The sequence below is a fragment of the Salminus brasiliensis genome, chromosome 1 (genome assembly GCF_030463535.1).
Source record: "Salminus brasiliensis chromosome 1, fSalBra1.hap2, whole genome shotgun sequence".
Lineage (NCBI taxonomy): Eukaryota > Metazoa > Chordata > Actinopteri > Characiformes > Bryconidae > Salminus > Salminus brasiliensis.
The window spans coordinates 111,943-132,500 of record NC_132878.1 but is presented as its reverse complement, the minus strand read 5'-3'; the positions used below and the strand labels follow the sequence as shown (position 1 = coordinate 132,500).

General features: G+C 45.6%; 1 protein-coding gene across 1 annotated transcript in view; it reads left to right on the top strand.

Annotated features, from left to right (window-relative positions):
• LOC140560601 (macrophage-capping protein-like) overlaps positions 1–7,127 on the top strand; it is a 9,396-nt gene extending 2,269 nt beyond the window's left edge. Inside the window, exons 2-8 of the mRNA XM_072685135.1 lie at positions 1,903–2,057; positions 2,792–2,953; positions 3,995–4,144; positions 4,234–4,317; positions 5,552–5,684; positions 6,812–6,900; positions 7,031–7,127. Of these exons, the coding sequence (XP_072541236.1) occupies positions 1,903–2,057; positions 2,792–2,953; positions 3,995–4,144; positions 4,234–4,317; positions 5,552–5,684; positions 6,812–6,900; positions 7,031–7,096 (839 nt within the window). The 3' untranslated portion in view covers positions 7,097–7,127. The remainder of the gene's footprint in view (positions 1–1,902; positions 2,058–2,791; positions 2,954–3,994; positions 4,145–4,233; positions 4,318–5,551; positions 5,685–6,811; positions 6,901–7,030) is intronic.
• The last annotated feature ends 13,431 nt before the right edge of the window (positions 7,128–20,558 follow it).

Here is a 20,558-nt window from a genome sequence, read left to right as displayed (position 1 = left end):
GAGGTGAGAAGATGTAGGAGGTCATCTGTGGAAAGAGGAGAGAAGCAGGTCAGAGAAGAGGGAGGAGGAGGGCAGTGCCTAGAGAGCGGGGTAGAGACGGGGGGGAAAGATCGGCGGATCTTGTCAACCTTTTCTTCAAAGAAGGAGACAAAATCATCTGCAGACAGGTTAGTGGGAGGTGGGGGAGTAGGAGGGTTGAGGAGAGAGGAGAAGATGGTGAATAGTTTGCGTGGGTCAGATGCAGATGATTCCAGTTTCCTCTGTAGTAAGATGCTTTAGCGGCAGCAACCTCCGTTCTAAACCTGGAGAGAAGAGACTGATAGGAGTGGAGGTCGGAGTCGTGTTGTGACTTCCGCCACTTCCTTTCAGCCAGTCTTAGCTCTCTACGGTTGTTGAGGAGGACATCTGACAGCCACGGGGAAGGTGGAGAAGAATTTGCTGACCTAGGTGAGAAAGGGCAGAGAAGGTCGACAGAGGTGGAGATAGAAGAGAGGAGAGTGTCTGTAGCAGTTTCTAGTGGGAGAGAGGAGAAAGATTCAAGATGAGGAAGAGTGGTCAGGAAAGTAGAGGCAAGAGCTGAGGGGGAAACAGAGCGAAGACTGAGGTGAAGAGTGGAGGAACTTGAGGAAGTAGTGGTTGAAGGAGCAGAGAGGGGGAGTGAGAAGGAGAGAAAGTGGTGATCAGAGAAGTCCAGAGGAGTCACAGCCACGTCCAGAGCAGGGACAGGTCTGCTGAAGATCAGGTCCAGAGTGTTCCCTGCTCTGTGTGCTGGTGCAGACTGGCTGGACGTGAGACCAAAGGATGAGAGCAATGGAAGAAGGCATGAAGACTGGAGCTTCTCTGATGGAAGGCTAAAGTCGCCAAGTAGAATAAGTGAGGCGTCAACAGGGAGTCCACTCAAGAGAACGTCCAGTTCATCAACGAAACTGCCCAAAGGACCAGGAGGACGATAGAGAACAGTGATGTGAGTCTAGTGGGAGAAGAGACAGGAACAGCACGGTGTTCAAAAGAGGAAACGTCAAGATTAGAAAAAGAGAGCGGGGTGAAGCGCCACAGAGGAGAGAGAAGTAAACCGGTGTCGCAGCCCCTGCCAGTCCTTCGTGGAGAGTGGGAAAAGGCAAAGGTGGACGACAAGGCGGCTGGAGTTGCAGAGTTGTCCGGGGTGATCCACGTCTCAGTCAGTGCCAGGAAGTTTAGAGACCGAGCAGAAGCAGAAGCTGAAATGAAATCTGCCTTCTGCACTGCAGACTGGCAATTCCACAGTCCCCCAGTTACCATCACATTGGTATTAGAACAAGGTGGGTAAATGAGGTTACCGGAATTGCGGCGTCTGCATCGGTATCTGCATCTCCGGCTGCTGTCAGAGGTGAGGACAGGAATTGCAAAGCACATCTTCAAGTACAACAGAATAGAGTTGAGTAAAAAAATAAGTTTTGTTGCTGTTTAGAGGAGCTCATGGCTGCTGATTGTTGCTGTTTAGAGGAGCTCATGGCTGCTGATTGTTGCTGTTTAGAGGAGCTCATGGCTGCTGATTGTTGCTGTTTAGAGGAGCTCATGACTGCTGATTGTTGCTGTTTAGAGGAGCTCATGGCTGCTGATTGTTGCTGTTTAGAGGAGCTCATGGCTGCTGATTGTTGCTGTTTAGAGGAGCTCATGGCTGCTGATTGTTGCTGTTTAGAGGAGCTCATGGCTGCTGATTGTTGCTGTTTAGAGGAGCTCATGGCTGCTGATTGTTGCTGTTTAGAAGAGCTCATGGCTGCTGATTGTTGCTGTATAGACGAGGTTTGAGGAGTCAGAGTTTTTAGAAAGCTGTGTGTAACCAACACAAGTCTGTTAGGATGAATGACTGAGTGGTCAGAGTGCGTTGTTTTCTACCTTTGATGTATGACCTTTGACCTTCAGGGGAGCAGAGTTCAGCAGATGAGCAGTGTGCCTGTGCCATGCTGGCCACTCAGCTGGACCACTTTCTCGGGGGGGAACCAGTCCAACACCGAGAAACCCAGGGGCACGAGAGCGCAGAGTTCATGGAGCTGTTCCCTAATGGAGTCAGCTATAAGGTATGTTGGAGGGGAGAACGAGGGAAGGGGAGGAAACGGTAAGCTCAGCCCAGCCCAGCCCAGACTAACTTACTGTTGTTGTTATACCGGATAGTGCTGCTGTACTCTCGTTGTGTGTGATTGGCTAGCTGACGGGACTATAGCCGGTCAATCATTCCACCTACTCTGGTCGGTCTAGCATTAGCTTTTAGCTGATCTCCTGCTCCACCTATGGCACAGGCGAACAGCAGTGAATATGAACAGCAGTGTTGGAGGTTCACAGTGTCTCTCTTCCAGGTCTCTTCTACCGGCCCCCTTGTAGTGGACTGGGGTTCGATACACCAGTCTGCACCAGTAAGAGTTCTTGGGTAAACTCCTCACTCTGCCTCCTCCCACCTGTTTACCCTCACTCACCTGTAGGTCAGTCTGGGTAAGAGCTTCTAAATGCTGGTCAGAGTTCCCCTCATCTTTCCCCAAGACTTCCACTCCACAGTTCGGCTCCAGACCTGCCAATGTACCTAAACCCCAATTCCAGGGGCTTCTCTACGGCGCCCCCTGCAGTAGCGGCGCTGTGTAGAGCAGTTACAGCAGAGTTAAGTGAGAAGCCCTCCTAGACCAGAAGCTGCAGCCAAGAGGAGCACAGCCTTGGACCATAGCCTGGACCTCAGCAGCAGATCTTTCACAGGTGTGATCCGCAGGTGCACTGTAGTGTGAACTGGACACTACTGTGTGTGTGTGTGTGTGTGTGTGTGCAGGAGGGTGGTGTGGAGTCTGGATTTCGGAAGGCTCAGGGGGGGTCTGTTCCAGTCCAGCGTCTATATGAGATCAAAGGGAAGAAAAACATCCGGGTGAAGGAGGTGGAGCTGAGCTGGAGGAGCTTCACCAGAGGAGACTGCTTCATCCTGGACCTCGGACAGGTGTGTGTGTGTGTGTGAGAGAGTGTAGTGTGTGTATAGTAGATGCGTGTGTGTATAGTGTGTGTTTATAGTGTGTAGTGTTTGTGTATAAAGTATGCAGTGTGTGTGTATACTGTGTGTGTGTTTAGGTGTGTGGGTGTTTAGGTGTGTTTAGGTGTGTATGTTTAGGTGTGTGGGTGTTTAGGTGTGTGTGTGTGAGAGAGAGAGAGAGAGAGTAGTGTGTGTATAGTGGATGTGTGTGTATAGTGTGTGTTTATAGTGTGTACTGTGTGTGCGTTTAGGTGTGTGTGTTTAGGTGTGTGTGTGTGTGTGTGAGAGAGAGAGAGTGTAGTGTGTGTATAGTGGATGTGTGTATAGTGTGTGTTTATAGTGTGTACTGTGTGTGTTTAGGTGTGTGTGTTTAGGTGTGTGTTTAGGTGGGTGTGTGTGTGTGAGAGAGAGAGTGTAGTGTGTGTGTTTAGGTGTGTGTGTTTAGGTGTGTGTGTGAGAGAGAGTGTAGTGTGTGTATAGTGGATGTGTGTGTATAGTGTGTGTTTAGGTGTGTGTTTTTAGGTGTGTGTGTGAGAGAGAGAGTGTAGTGTGTGTATAGTGGATGTGTGTGTTTATAGTGTATAGTGTTTGTGTATAAAGTATGCGGTGAGTGTGTTTAGGTGAGTGTGTTTAGGTGTGTGTGTGTGTAAGAGAGAGAGAGAGTGTAGTGTGTGTATAGTGGATGTGTGTTTATAGTGTGTAGTGTTTGTGTATAAAGTATGCGGTGAGTGTGTTTAGGTGAGTGTGTTTAGGTGGGTGTGTGTGAGGGAGAGAGAGTGTAGTGTGTGTATAGTGGATGTGTGTGTATAGTGTGTGTTTAGGTGAGTGTGTGTGAGGGAGAGAGAGTGTAGTGTGTGTATAGTGAATGTGTGTATATAGTGTGTTTATAGTGTGTAGTGTTTGTATATAAAGTATGCAGTGTGTGTATACTGTGTGTGTGTTTAGGTGTGTGTTTGTGTGTGTTTAGGTGTGTATGTGTTTAGGTGTGTGTGTGTGTGTGTGTGTGTGCAGACGATTGTCTCCTGGAGCGGCTCTAAGGCGAATGTGTTTGAGAGGCAGAAAGTTCAGGAGATTTCGGCTCTGATTCGAGATTCAGATCGAAATGGAAAATCTGAGATTCAGCACCTGAGAGAGGGAGAGGAGACGCTGGAGATGATACAGGTAAACAAACACACACAAACACACACACACACACACACTTTTCAAGCCCCACCCACCGGATCTAGGCCAACCCATTTCCTGGCTGACAGGTGCTTGGCCCAGTTCCAGCTATAAGAGACGACTCTGAAGAAGATAACGAAGCTGACAGATCAAACTCCGCCTCCCTGTACAAGGTACAGTACACACACACACACACACATATACACAGACACTACACACACAAATACACACACACATACACACACACACATACACACAGGCACTATACACAAACATACACCATACACACACACAAACACACATACAACACACACCATACACACACACACTACACACAGACACTATACACAAACACACTATATACACACACCCAAATCAGTGTTATTAATAATAATGATAATCAGTCCAGGGTAAATAATAAAGATATTCAGCTCAGGGTTATTAATAATGATAATCAGCTCAGGGTTATTAATAATGATAATCAGCTCAGGGTTATTAATAATGATAATCAGCTCAGGGTTATTAATAATAATATTCAGCTCAGGGTTATTAATAATGATAATCAGCCAAGGGTTATTAATAATGATAATCAGCTCAGGGTTATTAATAATAATATTCAGCTCAGGGTTATTAATAATGATAATCAGTCCAGGGTAAATAATAATGATAATCAATCCAGGGTTATTAATAATGATAATCAGGTCAGGGTTATTAATAATGATAATCAATCCAGGGTTATTAATAATGATAATCAGGTCAGGGTTATTAATAATGATAATCAATCCAGGGTTATTAATAATAATATTCAGCTCAGGGTTATTAATAATGATAATCAGGTCAGGGTTATTAATAATGATATTCAGCTCAGGGTTATTAATAATGATAATCAGTCCAGGGTAAATAATAATGATAATCAATCCAGGGTTATTAATGATGATAATCAGGTCAGGGTTATTAATAATAATATTCAGCTCAGGGTTATTAATAATGATAATCAGGTCAGGGTTATTAATAATGATAATCAGCTCAGGGTTATTAATAATGATAATCAATCCAGGGTAAATAATAATGATAATCAATCCAGGGTTATTAATGATGATAATCAGGTCAGGGTTATTAATAATAATATTCAGCTCAGGGTTATTAATAATGATAATCAGGTCAGGGTTATTAATAATGATAATCAGGTCAGGGTTATTAATAACGATAATCAATCCAGGGTTATTAATAATGATATTCAGCTCAGGGTTATTAATAATGATAATCAGGTCAGTGTTCATTATTATTGTTATTATTATTATTAGACATCATCACCAGTCTCTATCCACTGACCAGCAGTGTTCAGCTTGTGTGCTTGGTGTGTGTACATCGATGTTGTGAGATAAACTGTGTGTGTGTGTGTGTTAGGTGTCTGATGCTACAGGCTGTATGACATTAACTCTGCTGTGTGATAAAGCACCGTTTGACCGGACTCTGCTGGACAGAGATGACTGCTTCATATTGGACAACGGCTCCAACAGCAAGATTTTCATATGGAAAGGTGTGTGTGTGTGTGTGTGTGTGTGAGTGAGAGAGAGAGAGAGAGAGACATGAAGTACTCTAGTAATCTCAGTTTTGTGTAGCTGGTTTGAGGGGAGGATTCAGCAGAGCGAGTCGGTTTGAGGGGAGGATTCAGCAGAGCGAGTCGGTTTGAGGGGAGGATTCAGCAGAGCGAGTCGGTTTGAGGGGAGGATTCAGCAGAGCGAGTCGGTTTGAGGGGAGGATTCAGCAGAGCGAGTCGGTTTGAGGGGAGGATTCAGCAGAGCGAGTCGGTTTGAGGGGAGGATTTAGCAGAGCGAGTCGGTTTGAGGAGAGGTTTCAGCAGAGCGAGTCGGTTTGAGGGGAGGATTCAGCAGAGCGAGTCGGTTTGAGGGGAGGATTCAGCAGAGCGAGTCGGTTTGAGGGGAGGATTCAGCAGAGCGAGTCGGTTTGAGGAGAGGATTCAGCAGAGCGAGTCGGTTTGAGGAGAGGTTTAGGCAGAGCGAGTCGGTTTGAGGGGAGGATTCAGCAGAGCGAGTCGGTTTGAGGAGAGGTTTAGGCAGAGCGAGTCGGTTTGAGGGGAGGATTCAGCAGAGCGAGTCGGTTTGAGGGGAGGATTCAGCAGAGCGAGTCGGTTTGAGGGGAGGATTCAGTAGAGGGAGTCGGTTTGAGGGGAGGATTCAGTAGAGGGAGTCGGTTTGAGGGGAGGATTCAGTAGAGGGAGTCGGCTTGAGGGGAGGATTCAGTAGAGCGAGTCGGCTTGAGGGGAGGATTCAGTAGAGGGAGTCGGTTTGAGGGGAGGATTCAGCAGAGCGAGTCGGTTTGAGGGGAGGATTCAGCAGAGCGAGTCGGTTTGAGGGGAGGATTCAGCAGAGCGAGTCGGTTTGAGGGGAGGATTCAGCAGAGCGAGTCGGTTTGAGGGGAGGATTCAGCAGAGCGAGTCGGTTTGAGTGAGTCGGTCTGAGGGGAGGTTTCCGTTTGGGATATTTGAGGCAGTAGAGGCAGTTCTGGGAGTCAGGAATGTAGGGGACAGTATGCTGGAATTTGAGAGAAGTATGGACTTATTCTCCAGTTGGAGAGATTTTGGTGTGAGTGTGTGTGAGTGTGTGTGTGAGTGAGAGCGAGTTGTAATCGGCTGGTGATTGACAGGCAGTGGAGCGAATGCAGAGGAGAAGAGGGTGGCTCTGAAGGTGGCTGATGAGTTTATCCAGAGGATGAATTACTGCAGGAACATTCAGGTACACACTGCCAGAGCTAATCAACTGTGTGTGAGTGTGTGAGTATGTGTGTGTGTGTGTATGTTAGTGTGTGCGGAGGGGGGGGGTTGTGTGTGTGTTAGTACTAAATACAGCTGCCTCTGTTTTGTAGGTAGAGATTCTTCCTCAAGGCCGAGAGTCAATCCTGTTCAAGCAGTTTTTCAAGAACTGGAGTTAAACACGTGCTCTCTCTCTCACACACACACACACACACACACACTCAGATAAGAGATACAGATAAGCTTCCCATCCAATGATCAATAAATAAATTTATCAATCAATCAATAACATTACATTTTAAAATATTCATCAGACTTCTTGTTTGTTGTAGAACAGGTGTGTGTTCGGTGGTTTAATTATTTATCACCAGTGTACGCAGACCGGTTTAGGGCTGGGATTAGGTTTTTCTGTTTAGAGTTGGGTTTAGGGTCGAGGTAAGGTTTGAGTTCAGTATTGGGTTTAGAGTTGAAGTTAGGGTTGAGTTTAGGGCTGGGTTTAGGGTCAGGTTTAGTGATCAGGGCTGGGTTTAGGGTCAGGTTTAGGCTTGGGTTTAGAGTTGTGATTAGGGCTGGGTTTAGAGCTGTCACTCTGTAGAAAACAGGGATTCTGATATTTGATCTGGGAGAATACTCCACCAGGCTTAAATCACACACAGCTCAGGCTGACTTGTGTCTGATTGAATATGAGCAGTGGAATAAATCAGTAGTGATCAGTAGCTACCAATGGCATACTGGAAACACACACACACACACACACACTTTGGAAATCTACACCAACATCTAAATCTATAGAACAGCGCTGCCGTTCAGATAAGGGAACAGATCCGGTTTTCTTTTGTTATTTTCTGTTCGTTTCTTTATGCTGATGTGGTCAGAGGTTGGACTGGGCCAGTCCTGAAGACTAATCCCACTCTGTCTACGGAGGCCACTGTTTCACCTTATTGCATTTATCTCGGAGTGAGTACCTCCCTTTGGTGGTGCCACTGCTCACTGCACCAGTTGAGTTTAGAGTTGCAGGTTTTCAGGCTTGGCATTCGCCAGTCAGCAGAGCGTCGGTTTCCACCATAAACTGCAGGTTGTGTAGTATTGCCTGTGTGTTACTGTATCTGTTTGTACTGGTAGCAATCACCAGTGATACTATAGCAACCAGCTAGAAAATACTTAGCAATCACTTAGGAACATCACAGCAATCACCAGGGAAACATATCAACAATGTAGCAAAACCATAATAACTTAGCAACCACTTAGCAACACAATAGCATCCACCTAACAACCACCTGGAATACCAAACCAACCACATTACACCAGCCCAGCAACAGCCTGGTAGGGGACTTCAAGTCAAGTCAGATTTATTTGTACAGCTTTTTACAACTGTTGTCGTCACAAAACAGCTTTACATAATTACGTAAGAAGACATGAAGGATCAAAGACCCCCAGTGAGCAGCCAACAGAGACAGTGGTAAGGAAAACCTCCCTCAGAGCTGGAGGAAGAAACCTATAATTGAATCAGTGTTAAAATCTCTCATTTCAACGATAACAGCAGCACCTCAGACCTAAAGCTCGCTCTACTTAACATTAGATCACTATCCTCAAAAGCAGTGATCATAAATGAAATATGTGATCAGAAACTAGATGTTTTCTCCTCAATGAAACCTGGATTAGACCTGATCAATATATAGCTCTAAATGAAGCCCCCCCACAGGCTATAAATATGTACATAGCCCTAGATTATCAGGCAGAGGAGGTGGAGTATGTATAATCTCCCAGAATGCACTAGAGATTATTCAACAGCACTGTAACACCTTCACTTCTTTTGAGCTTCTCTACATTAATATATCAAATCCAGACACTAATAAAAATACTTTCACACTGATTCATATCTATAGGCCTCCAGGGCCCGACTCTGAATGTTAGTGATTTTACTGCAGAGACAAAGTTATAATAGTAGGAGACTTTAATATTCATTTAGAAAAAGCAGACCATCCATTAACAAAGGCATCGATCTTAGATTCTGTCAGAATCACACAAACTGTAACTGGACCCACACATCACTGTAACCATACCCTAGATCTAGTCCTGATCCTGGGTTTTAGCATTGATCATCTAAATATTCTACCTCAGAGCTCAGTCATATCAGACCATTATCTGATCTCCTTTGAGCTTCATCTTAGGCTAAATGTTCATTTGTCCCCCGACACTGTCTAAAGCGCTCAGTGACCCCAATGACCGCTGTACAGTTTACTGAGAACCCCCCCCAATCCACCTTATCTTACCCTCCGTCAGACCAAACGGAGCTCGTTACATTAACAGAAGATCTAGAAAACCTCCTTCCATCAATCATAGACAAAGTAGCAGCGTTTAAAAGTGAAATGAGGAGGCAGTAAAGGCTCGCACCGTGGTCCAGTGATCAAACTCCTACCTTAAAACAAACAGTGCGGAAACTAGAGGGGAAACGGCGGACCACCAAACTAGAGGTGTTCCACTCTGCGTGGAAGGACGGCCTTAGTTAATATAGAAAGACTCTCATTAAAGCTCGCTCAGCGTATTTGACCTCACTGATCCAGAAAAACTAAAACAATCCCAGAGTTCTTTTTACTGAGATCTCTAAACTTACTAAAAGCCAGGCAGATTCTCAACCCCAGATCCCAACATCTTTAACCAGTCATGTTTTTATGAACTATTTTAATAATAAAATAGAAAATATTAGACAACAAATCCAACCCTGCGTATTAAATCAAACATGGCCGTCACCTGGTGGAGCTGCTTTAGAACAGAACTTAGTTGTAGAACAAAGGCTGGAAGCCTTCTACCCACTTCCACAGCCAGAACTAGAACTAATGATTTCCTCAGATAATTCTACAACCTGTCCACTCGACCCGATTCCCTCTAAAACACTAAAAGAAATTCTCCCAGTTATAATCAGACCTCTTTTAACAATAGTAAACTCATCCCTTAGCTTAGAGCATGTTCCCCAAACCCTTAAAATAGCAGTTATAAAACCTTTAATCAAGAAACCAAATCTTGATCCTAGCGTATTATCTAATTATAGACCCATCTCAAACATTCATATCTAAGATATTAGAAAAAGCTGTGGCCCAACAACTCTGCTTATACCTGAGTAAAAACTACATGTATGAGAAATTCAATCTGCATTCAGACCCAATCACAGCACAGAGACAGCCCTAGTGAAGATTACGAATGATCTCCTTCCTGCCTCTGATCAAGGCTACGTATTTTTATTAGTCCTACTAGACCTTAGTGCAGCCTTTGATACAATAGATCATTCTATATTACTAGAAAGATTAGAGAACATGGTTGGAATCACAGGAACAGTTCTATCGTGGTTCAGATCATATCTAACTGAACTCTATCAGATCATAAAGATAAAAGATTTATCTTCAAATTACACAGAAGTAAGATATGGAGTTCCTCAAGGCTCTATTCTAGGACCGCTATTATTTACATTATACATGTTACCACTGGGCTCAGTTATAAGCAGACATGGTGTTAATTTCCACTGTTCTGCAGATGACACACAGCTCTATATATCAGCCAAACCTGATGATAAATTTAGATTACAGAAAATGGAGGACTGTGTAAAGGATATAAAACTCTGGATGTCACATGACTTCCTTCTCCTCAACAGTGACAAAACCCAGCTTCTCCTTTTAGGTCCAAAAGACTCTAGAAATGAACTCTCAGACTTAATGTTAGACTTCTCTGATGCTTCCATCATTCCTGGTTTAGCAGGATTTTATAGAGATCAGAGAATGTTGATCAGTATCAGAGTGTGTCTGACGACTCCGGTAGGTCTGATTATAACAGTCTAAATAAAAGGAGAGAGCCAGAAGGTAACACAGACACGGGAGCTCCCTGAAACGCTAGCGTCCATCTGCTCCACCGTCCACAAACCTGAGTGATCGCATGTAAGCAGCGAGACGACAGCTCCAGCATCTCAGTGTACTACAATTCCCTGGGTCCTCGAACCCCTGGACCTGCAACCTTTATCTAAAAAACATTAATTACCAAAAGCTAAATTAAACATATAAGTTTTCAGTTTAGATTTAAAGATTGAGACTGTGTCTGAGTCCCGAACATTATCTAGAAGGTTATTCCAGAGTTGGGGGCTTTATTAGAAAAGGCTCCTCCCCCTGCTGAGGTTTTCTGAATTTTGGGAACGAGTAAGAGTCCAGCACCCTGAGATCTAAGTAGTCTTGATGGTTCATAATCAGTAATAAGATCCTGCAGGTACTTATTACATAGTAGGTAGAGCAAGGTACAAGGTAGAGCTTTGTATGTTTATAAAATTCTTCTATTATCAGTGCTGATCAATCTGATATGGTCAGATGTTCTAGGTTTAACGTCATGATCCACTCGGTCTGACAATGACGGGAGAACACTCACAGGGGATGGACCGAAGCGAGGAGTTTATTAGAACTAAAAACTGTGACAAACCATACTGGGCAAACAAAAGGAACACACCTGGGGCTGGTGAGGCACTAGGGCAGTGCTAGCTGCCGGGGCTGAGCCAATACCATTACTCAGAAACATAAACCTCCAAGCCGAGCCTGGGAAAGCTATGAACTAGGACATATGGAGTAGCGCTAGTCAGGCGCATTGAACTTACTAGACTTGAGAGCGTGAGGAGTCAGCCGCCAAACCTAGACGACTGATCCGGTCCGACGATGAGGAGAGCTAACTACTGAAACGAGCTGGAGAGTCACTCACTCCCGGAGCTCCTGGACCCCAGCTTGCTGAACCGAAGAAGCCTGGCGAGAGATCACCGCAGACCTGCAGTAGCTCCCTAATGGACCCTGAGACGAGAGCTGCCTAGCTAGTTAGCTTCCCCTGCTAAGCTAGCTAGGTAGAGAGAGAGTCCTCTGTACAAGGATGGACTCTACAGACCAGACCGCTGAATCCTGAGTCTCTACAGTAAACTCAATAACCTGGGTGCATGAGGTGCACTAAGAGTAATCCTCGGCAACCGGCAGCTGACACTAGCCCTCCTTAAATACACCAGCCCACAGGTGTAACACATAAACCAAACGATGAACAGACACATGACAAACAACCTAAAACCAAGATGGTGACGATGGGGGTCAACACAAGAGTCCTTTTCAACATAAAAGTCCTTTCCTTCAAAAAAACCTGACATGGTTCAGTAACAAATAGTTCATCTCTTCCTGTGAGCCGCGGCCCGGGACTGCCTTTGGGGTGGGCATGACATTTAGTAAGAACCCTGACTGCAGTGTTCTGAAGCAGCTGAAGTTTATTGAGGTTCCTGCTGGAACAACCTGACAGTAGTGCATTACAGTAATCTAGTCTTGAGGTAATAAAAGCATGTACTAGCTTTTCTGCGTCCTGTAGAGATAAGGAGTCTCTTAGTTTGGAGATGTTCCTAAGCTGCATAAAGGCTGTTCTACTAATATTAGCTAGATGTTGCTCAAATGATAAATCTGAGTCGAATGTGACTCCAAGATTTTTAGGTGCTAAACCAGGAATAATGGAAGAATCAGACAAGTCTAACATTAAGTCTGAGAGTTTAGTTCTAGAGTCTTTTGGACCTAAAAGGAGAAGCTGGGTTTTGTCACTGTTGAGGAGAAGGAAGTTATGTGACATCCAGAGTTTTATATCCTTTACACAGTCCTCCATTTTCTGTAATCTAAATTTATCATCAGGTTTGGCTGATATATAGAGCTGTGTGTCATCTGCAGAACAGTGGAAATTAACACCATGTCTGCTTATAACTGAGCCCAGTGGTAACATGTATAATGTAAATAATAGCGGTCCTAGAATAGAGCCTTGTGGAACTCCATATCTTACTTCTGCGTAGTTTGAAGATAAATCTTTTATCTTTATGATCTGATAGAGTTCAGTTAGATATGATCTGAACCACGATAGAACTGTTCCTGTGATTCCAACCATGTTCTCTAATCTTTCTAGTAGAATAGTGTGATCTACTGTATCAGAGGCTGCACTGAGGTCTAGTAGAGCTAATAAAGAGACATAGCCTTGATCAGAGGCAGGAAGGAGATGGTGTGTAATCTTCACTAGGGCTGTCTCTGTGCTGTGATTGGGTCTGAAGGGCTGTCTCTGTGCTGTGATTGGGTCTGAAGGGCTGTCTCTGTGCTGTGATTGGGTCTGAAGGGCTGTCTCTGGGCTGTGATTGGGTCTGGAGGACTGTCTCTGGGCTGTGATTGGGTCTGAAGGGCTGTCTCTGGGCTGTGATTGGGTCTGGAGGACTGTCTCTGGGCTGTGATTGGGTCTGAAGGGCTGTCTCTGGGCTGTGATTGGGTCTGAAGGGCTGTCTCTGTGCTGTGATTGGGTCTGAAGGGCTGTGATTGGGTCTGAAGGACTGTCTCTGTGCTGTGATTGGGTCTGAAGGACTGTCTCTGTGCTGTGATTGGGTCTGAAGGACTGTCTCTGTGCTGTGATTGGGTCTCATACATGTCATTCTTACTCAGGTATAAGCAGAGTTGTTGGGCCACAGCTTTTTCTAATATCTTAGATATGAATGTTTGAGATGGGTCTATAATTAGATAATACACTAGGATCAAGATCTGGTTTCTTGATTAAAGGTTTTATGACGGCTAATTTAAGGGTTTGGGATACATGCCCTAAGCTAAGGGATGAGTTTACTATTGTTAAAAGAGGTCTGATTGACCCTAACCTAACCCAAGTTTGATCACTGGACCACGGTGCGAGCCTTTACTGCCTCCTCATTTCACTTTTAAACGCTGCTACTTTGTCTATGATTGATGGAAGGAGATTTTCTAGATCTTCTGTTAATGTAACGAGCTCCGTTTGGTCTGACGGAGGGTAAGATAAGGTGGATGGGGGGGGGGGGTGGTTTCTCAGTAAACTGTACAGCGGTCATTGGGGTCACTGAGCGCTTTAGACAGTGTCGGGGGACAAATGAACATTTAGCCTAAGATGAAGCTCAAAGGAGATCAGATAATGGTCTGATATGACTGAGCTCTGAGGTAGAATATTTAGATGATCAATGCTAAAACCCAGGATCAGGACTAGATCTAGGGTATGGTTACAGTGATGTGTGGGTCCAGTTACAGTTTGTGTGATTCTGACAGAATCTAAGATCGACGCCTTTGTTAATGGATGGTCTGCTTTTTCTAAATGAATAATAAAGTCTCCTACTATTATAACTTTGTCTCTGCAGCAAAATCACTAAATTCTTTTAAACATTCAGAGTCGGTGTCATGCTGGCTAGGCTAGACTTTGACGGGTGAACACTTGCAGGGATGGTGCAATGCAAGATTTATTAAATTACACAGGAGAAAACACAAGAGTGCAGCAATAACCAGTGATAAAGGATAAAGAAGACAAACATGACAAAACAACATGGGCTAAACCTGAAGGCCACCTGAGGCTGGTTGGTAGCCAGGGATCCAGGCGAGATAGGGAACCCAGAACCGCGTTAGTCAGGCGCAACTAAACTTACGTGACTCGAACACTAGGAAATCGGTCACCGAATCCTCCAGGCGACCAACCTGTAAGCCAAGGAGCGAACTCCTCCTGAACATGAACCGGCTCTTACAGAGCGAACTCTTCCTGAACATGAATCGGCTCTTACAGAGCGAACTCCTCCTGAACATGAACCGGCTCTTACAGAGCGAACTCCTCCTGAACATGAATCGGCTCTTACAGAGCGACTCCTCCTGAACATGAATCGGCTCTTACAGAGCGACTCCTCCTGAACATGAATCGGCTCTTACAGAGCGAACTCCTCCTGAACATGAACCGGCTCTTACAGAGCGAACTCCTCCTGAACATGAATCGGCTCTTACAGAGCGACTCCTCCTGAACATGAACCGGCTCTTACAGAGCGAACTCCTCCTGAACATGAATCGGCTCTTACAGAGCGACTCCTCCTGAACATGAATCGGCTCTTACAGAGCGAACTCCTCCTGAACATGAATCGGCTCTTACAGAACGAACTCCTCCTGAACATGAACCGGCTCTTACAGAGCGAACTCCTCCTGAACATGAACCGGCTCTTACAGAGCGAACTCCTCCTGAACATGAACCGGCTCTTACAGAGCGAACTCCTTCTGAACATGAATCGGCTCTTACAGAGCGACTCCTCCTGAACATGAATCGGCTCTTACAGAGCGAACTCCTCCTGAACATGAATCGGCTCTTACAGAACGAACTCCTCCTGAACATGAACCGGCTCTTACAGAGCGAACTCCTCCTGAACATGAACCGGCTCTTACAGAGCGAACTCCTCCTGAACATGAACCGGCTCTTACAGAGCGAACTCCTCCTGAACATGAACCGGCTCTTACAGAGCGAACTCCTTCTGAACATGAATCGGCTCTTACAGAGCGAACTCCTCCTGAACATGAACCGGCTCTTACAGAGCGAACTCCTCCTGAACATGAATCGGCTCTTACAGAGTGACTCCTCCTGAACATGAATCGGCTCTTACAGAGCGAACTCCTCCTGAACATGAACCGGCTCTTACAGAGCGAACTCCTCCTGAACATGAATCGGCTCTTACAGAGCGACTCCTCCTGAACATGAACCGGCTCTTACAGAGCGACTCCTCCTGAACATGAACCGGCTCTTACAGAGCGACTCCTCCTGAACATGAACCGGCTCTTACAGAGCGACTCCTCCTGAACATGAATCGGCTCTTACAGAGCGAACTCCTCCTGAACATGAATCGGCTCTTACAGAACGAACTCCTCCTGAACATGAACCGGCTCTTACAGAGCGAACTCCTCCTGAACATGAACCGGCTCTTACAGAGCGAACTCCTCCTGAACATGAACCGGCTCTTACAGAGCGAACTCCTCCTGAACATGAACCGGCTCTTACAGAGCGAACTCCTTCTGAACATGAATCGGCTCTTACAGAGCGAACTCCTCCTGAACATGAACCGGCTCTTACAGAGCGAACTCCTCCTGAACATGAATCGGCTCTTACAGAGTGACTCCTCCTGAACATGAATCGGCTCTTACAGAGCGAACTCCTCCTGAACATGAACCGGCTCTTACAGAGCGAACTCCTCCTGAACATGAATCGGCTCTTACAGAGCGACTCCTCCTGAACATGAACCGGCTCTTACAGAGCGAACTCCTCCTGAACATGAATCGGCTCTTACAGAGCGACTCCTCCTGAACATGAATCGGCTCTTACAGAGCGAACTCCTCCTGAACATGAATCGGCTCTTACAGAACGAACTCCTCCTGAACATGAACCGGCTCTTACAGAGCGAACTCCTCCTGAACATGAACCGGCTCTTACAGAGCGACTCCTCCTGAACATGAATCGGCTCTTACAGAGCGAACTCCTCCTGAACATGAATCGGCTCTTACAGAGCGAACTCCTCCTGAACATGAATCGGCTCTTACAGAACGAACTCCTCCTGAACATGAACCGGCTCTTACAGAGCGAACTCCTCCTGAACATGAACCGGCTCTTACAGAGCGAACTCCTCCTGAACATGAACCGGCTCTTACAGAGCGACTCCTCCTGAACATGAACCGGCTCTTACAGAGCGACTCCTCCTGAACATGAATCGGCTCTTACAGAGCGAACTCCTCCTGAACATGAATCGGCTCTTACAGAACGAACTCCTCCTGAACATGAACCGGCTCTTACAGAGCGAACTCCTCCTGAACATGAACCGGCTCTTACAGAGCGAACTCCTCCTGAACATGAACCGGCTCTTACAGAGCGAACTCCTTCTGAACATGAATCGGCTCTTACAGAGCGAACTCCTCCTGAACATGAACCGGCTCTTACAGAGCGACTCCTCCTGAACATGAATCGGCTCTTACAGAGCGAACTCCTCCTGAACATGAATCGGCTCTTACAGAGCGAACTCCTTGGCCTGTGGACCGCGGCTCGGGACCGCCCTCGGGGTAGGCGCAGCGACGCAGACCTGACAGTCGGGCCCTGGAGGCCTATAAATATGAATCAGTGTGAAAGTATTTTTATTAGTGTCTGGATTTGATATATTAATGTAGAGAATCTCAAAAGAAGTGAAGGTGTTACAGTGCTGTTGAATAATCTCTAGTGCATTCTGGGAGATTATACATACTCCACCTCCTCTGCCTGATAATCTAGGGCTATGTACATATTTATAGCCTGTGGGGGGGCTTCATTTAGTGCTGTATATTGATCAGGTCTAATCCAGGTTTCGGTGAGGCAGAAAACATCTAGTTTCTGATCACATATCATTTCATTTACGATCACTGCTTTTGAGGATAGTGATCTAATGTTAAGTAGAGCGAGCTTTAGGTCTGAGGTGCTGCTGTTATCGTTGAAATGAGAGATTTTAACACTGATTAAATGATTAAAACGAGCTGATCTAGATGTTCTCTGTTTGGCTTTAATTCGGGGCACAGACACAGTCTCAATACGGTGAAACCTGGGTGACGCCTCAAAGCAGCTCTCAGACGGTGGGTTTAGCCTGTCTGTCTGCGGCCTGGTCCCGGCTCTGGACTGTCAGCAGCCTTTTACACTCCTCTGCGACTAACTAGCAGACTATGCGCTATGCTGCACGAAAGTAAGGCAGCACCCTCCCGCGTGGGGTGGACACCATCCCTACCTAAAAAACCAGGCTTGCCCTCAAACTTTAACCAATTATCTATGAAGCCCACATGATTTTCGGAACACCACTTGGACATCCAGCGGTTCAGCGCTGTGAGTCGGCTGTAGGACTCAGCGCCGCGCCTCATTGGGATGGGACCAGAGCAAATTACGGCTTTGGACATCGTCTGGGCCAGTTTAACCACCTCTTTAATATTATCCTTAGTTATTTCTGACTGCCGCAGACGAATATCATTGGCCCCTACATGAATCACTATCCTCGAATATCTCCTGTTTGCTAGCCGCTTAAGGTTGGCGCTAATGTCCGGCGCTCTGGCTCCCGGTAAACAGCTGACGGTCACTGCTGGAGCCCCTAAAGGACTAGTTATCTTCACGTTTTGAACAATAGAGTATGACCAGAGTTCTTTAAACAGGCTCCTCAGCGGGTGTTTCGCTGAGCCGGGCAAACCTGTTTAACATGCGAATTGGGGGGGGGGGGGGGGGGGGGGGGGTCCAGTGGGCTAGCTTCGGTCTAGCGCTAGCATTAGCCTTAGCTTTCCGGACAATTCAGACAAAGTCTGTGGAAAATTAAACATTAAAGAGAACAGCAGCTTTACACAACCCCTCTAAACATAGTCTACCACATATATAACGGGAGGGTCTGGCAGATAGATCAATAGAAAAAAAACAGAAAAGGGATAGACAGACAGACGGACACTATGCTGCCAAAAGTATTTGCTTGCCTGTCTTTGCATGTGTTTGAATTTGAGTGAATCCCAGTCTTCATCCATAGTTTAATATGATGACGGGTCTCCTTCTGCAGCTAGAGCAGCTTCAGCTCTTCTGGGAAGGCTGTCCACAGGGTTTAGGAGTTTAGTGTTTTTAGGAATTTCTGACCGTTCTACCAGAGGCACATTTGTGAGGCCAGACACTGATGTTGGACGTGAAGTGTAGGCTTAGAGGTTTAGGGGGCTGAGCACCCAAACGAGAACAGCTCATAAAATAAAAACGTCTATCAATCCGAATTCAGTGTTGGGGAAACACTGTGACTGGAAAGACACCAACACAGCTGGTCACTTCATTAGGGACACAGATTTTGTATCTACACTCACTCCCCCTTTTATATCACATGCAGGTCATCTGTTACTCTGTATACTTTATGATGTTCTTTAATGATCAGGACGCTCACAGGACCACCACAGAGCAGCTATTATTTGGGTGGTGGATCATTCTCAGCACTGCAGTCACACTGATGTGGTGGTGTGTTAGTGTGTGCTGCGCTGGTTCAAGTAGATGAGACACAGAAGAGCACTCTATCACCTCACTGTCCAGCTATAAGATGCCTCTACCTTATTGGTCCACTCTGTAGACGTGAAATCAGAGACAGAAGCTCAGCTGGTGCTGCACAGTTTGTGTTGATCATCTTCTAGTTCTGACTCTGATGAGTAAATACTTTTGGAAATATAGTGTAGACAGACAGATAGAACTTTGCTCAGTGAAAGGAAACAATGGAATGTAGTAGAGTTGTGCAAATAGTATAGCATGTGATATCAAATATATCTTTCTGATGAATATGGTAGAAGACATACATCACTCTATATATGTGTCTAAATGTGGCTGAACGGCGATGTAATGACTATGGTGCCCCTTTAGAAAAGAAGCACAACTGTAGGTCATCACGGGCTAGATGTTCTGACATACTCAAGCATGAATTTGACAGACTGCAGAAAGGTAGAAAAAAAGTCTTTATTTTTACACAATAAGACAACAAATGTTTACAAATGTTCAAAACTAAACCTTGAATATTCAGGAGATTCACAGCGGTTACAGGTAGCTACACATGGCAGTAAGGGCACATACGTAACTTCAGCCTGATTTGATTATCAGGAGCTTTAATAACTTTGTCCACAGGGGGCATCTGAACACACACAATAAACTCAGATGTGTTCATCACGCTGCGTTAAGTTAAACTTGTGTTTGACTGGGCTCTAGAAATGAATTGGTGAGACTACAGTAAGTGTATAAAATAGGGTTTGGACACATGCCAGTTCATCAGTTCCCCTGTGGTCTCAAAACTCTAAACACCCCTCTTAAACACCATGATTCTCTGGAGATATCTTTAGTCAGAAGCAAGATCTACAGAGACAGCAGAGACACAAGAGACACTAGAGACAGCAGAGACAGCACGCAATCTGTGTGCACCAAGAGACGTCACAGCAAGCTTTATGCATCATACCCACAGGTCACACATTGAAAAGGCTCATGCAGTGTCCACTACATCCTGTTCAACCTGTGCATGAGATCACAGGAAGTGTTGCACTGGTGATAGACTGTGAACAGGAACTTCGACTGCTGAAGGTTTGAGATACAGACAATATCCCAACTCCAATTTGGTCAGTTCTGGCTGGTGTGCTGCTTTTTGATCAGATGTTTGGGGTCCATGTGCTACAGGTTTATATGGATTAGTGGACACACTGCTGGGTGTTAGGGTGTAAAGTTCAGTCACAGGTCATCTACTGCAGTGTTCTTCAGTCTGGATATGAATAATTGACCGTAGTAATGCAGAACGCTGACTGGAGCTCTGTGATGAGCTGAGAAATTGAACAGTGATCGGAGTCGAGTGCTGGTGCGTGTCCAGGATCGAACTGTTCAGGATCGAACTGTTCAGGATCGAACTGTTCAGGATCGAACTGTTTCAGGATGCTCAGCTGGAGAGTTTCTGTTTGAGGGCAGATTGAAACGCTGAGTTTTCACATTTAACAACTGAAACGTTTAGAACACAAAGCAGACGCTCGCAGTGAAAAGTGAAAAGAGGGATTTCCTCAGAGGCAGTGCAAACAGAAACGCAGAAACAGCATCATGTGCCGGAATCATGAACGTTAGAAACGAGCAACTCAACAGTCGAGGAGCGGGAAGAGCCGAAACAAGGATCAACAAGGTAGGCAATAAAAAAACAGTCAGAGTAACAGAGCAGTCCTTCATCCAGAGCGATGAACACACAGGTTTACAATCCAGATTAGACTGTAAACAGGTGGGTGCAGTTAGAGGTCCAGTGATGAAGATCTGGGAAGCTGTCTCTGA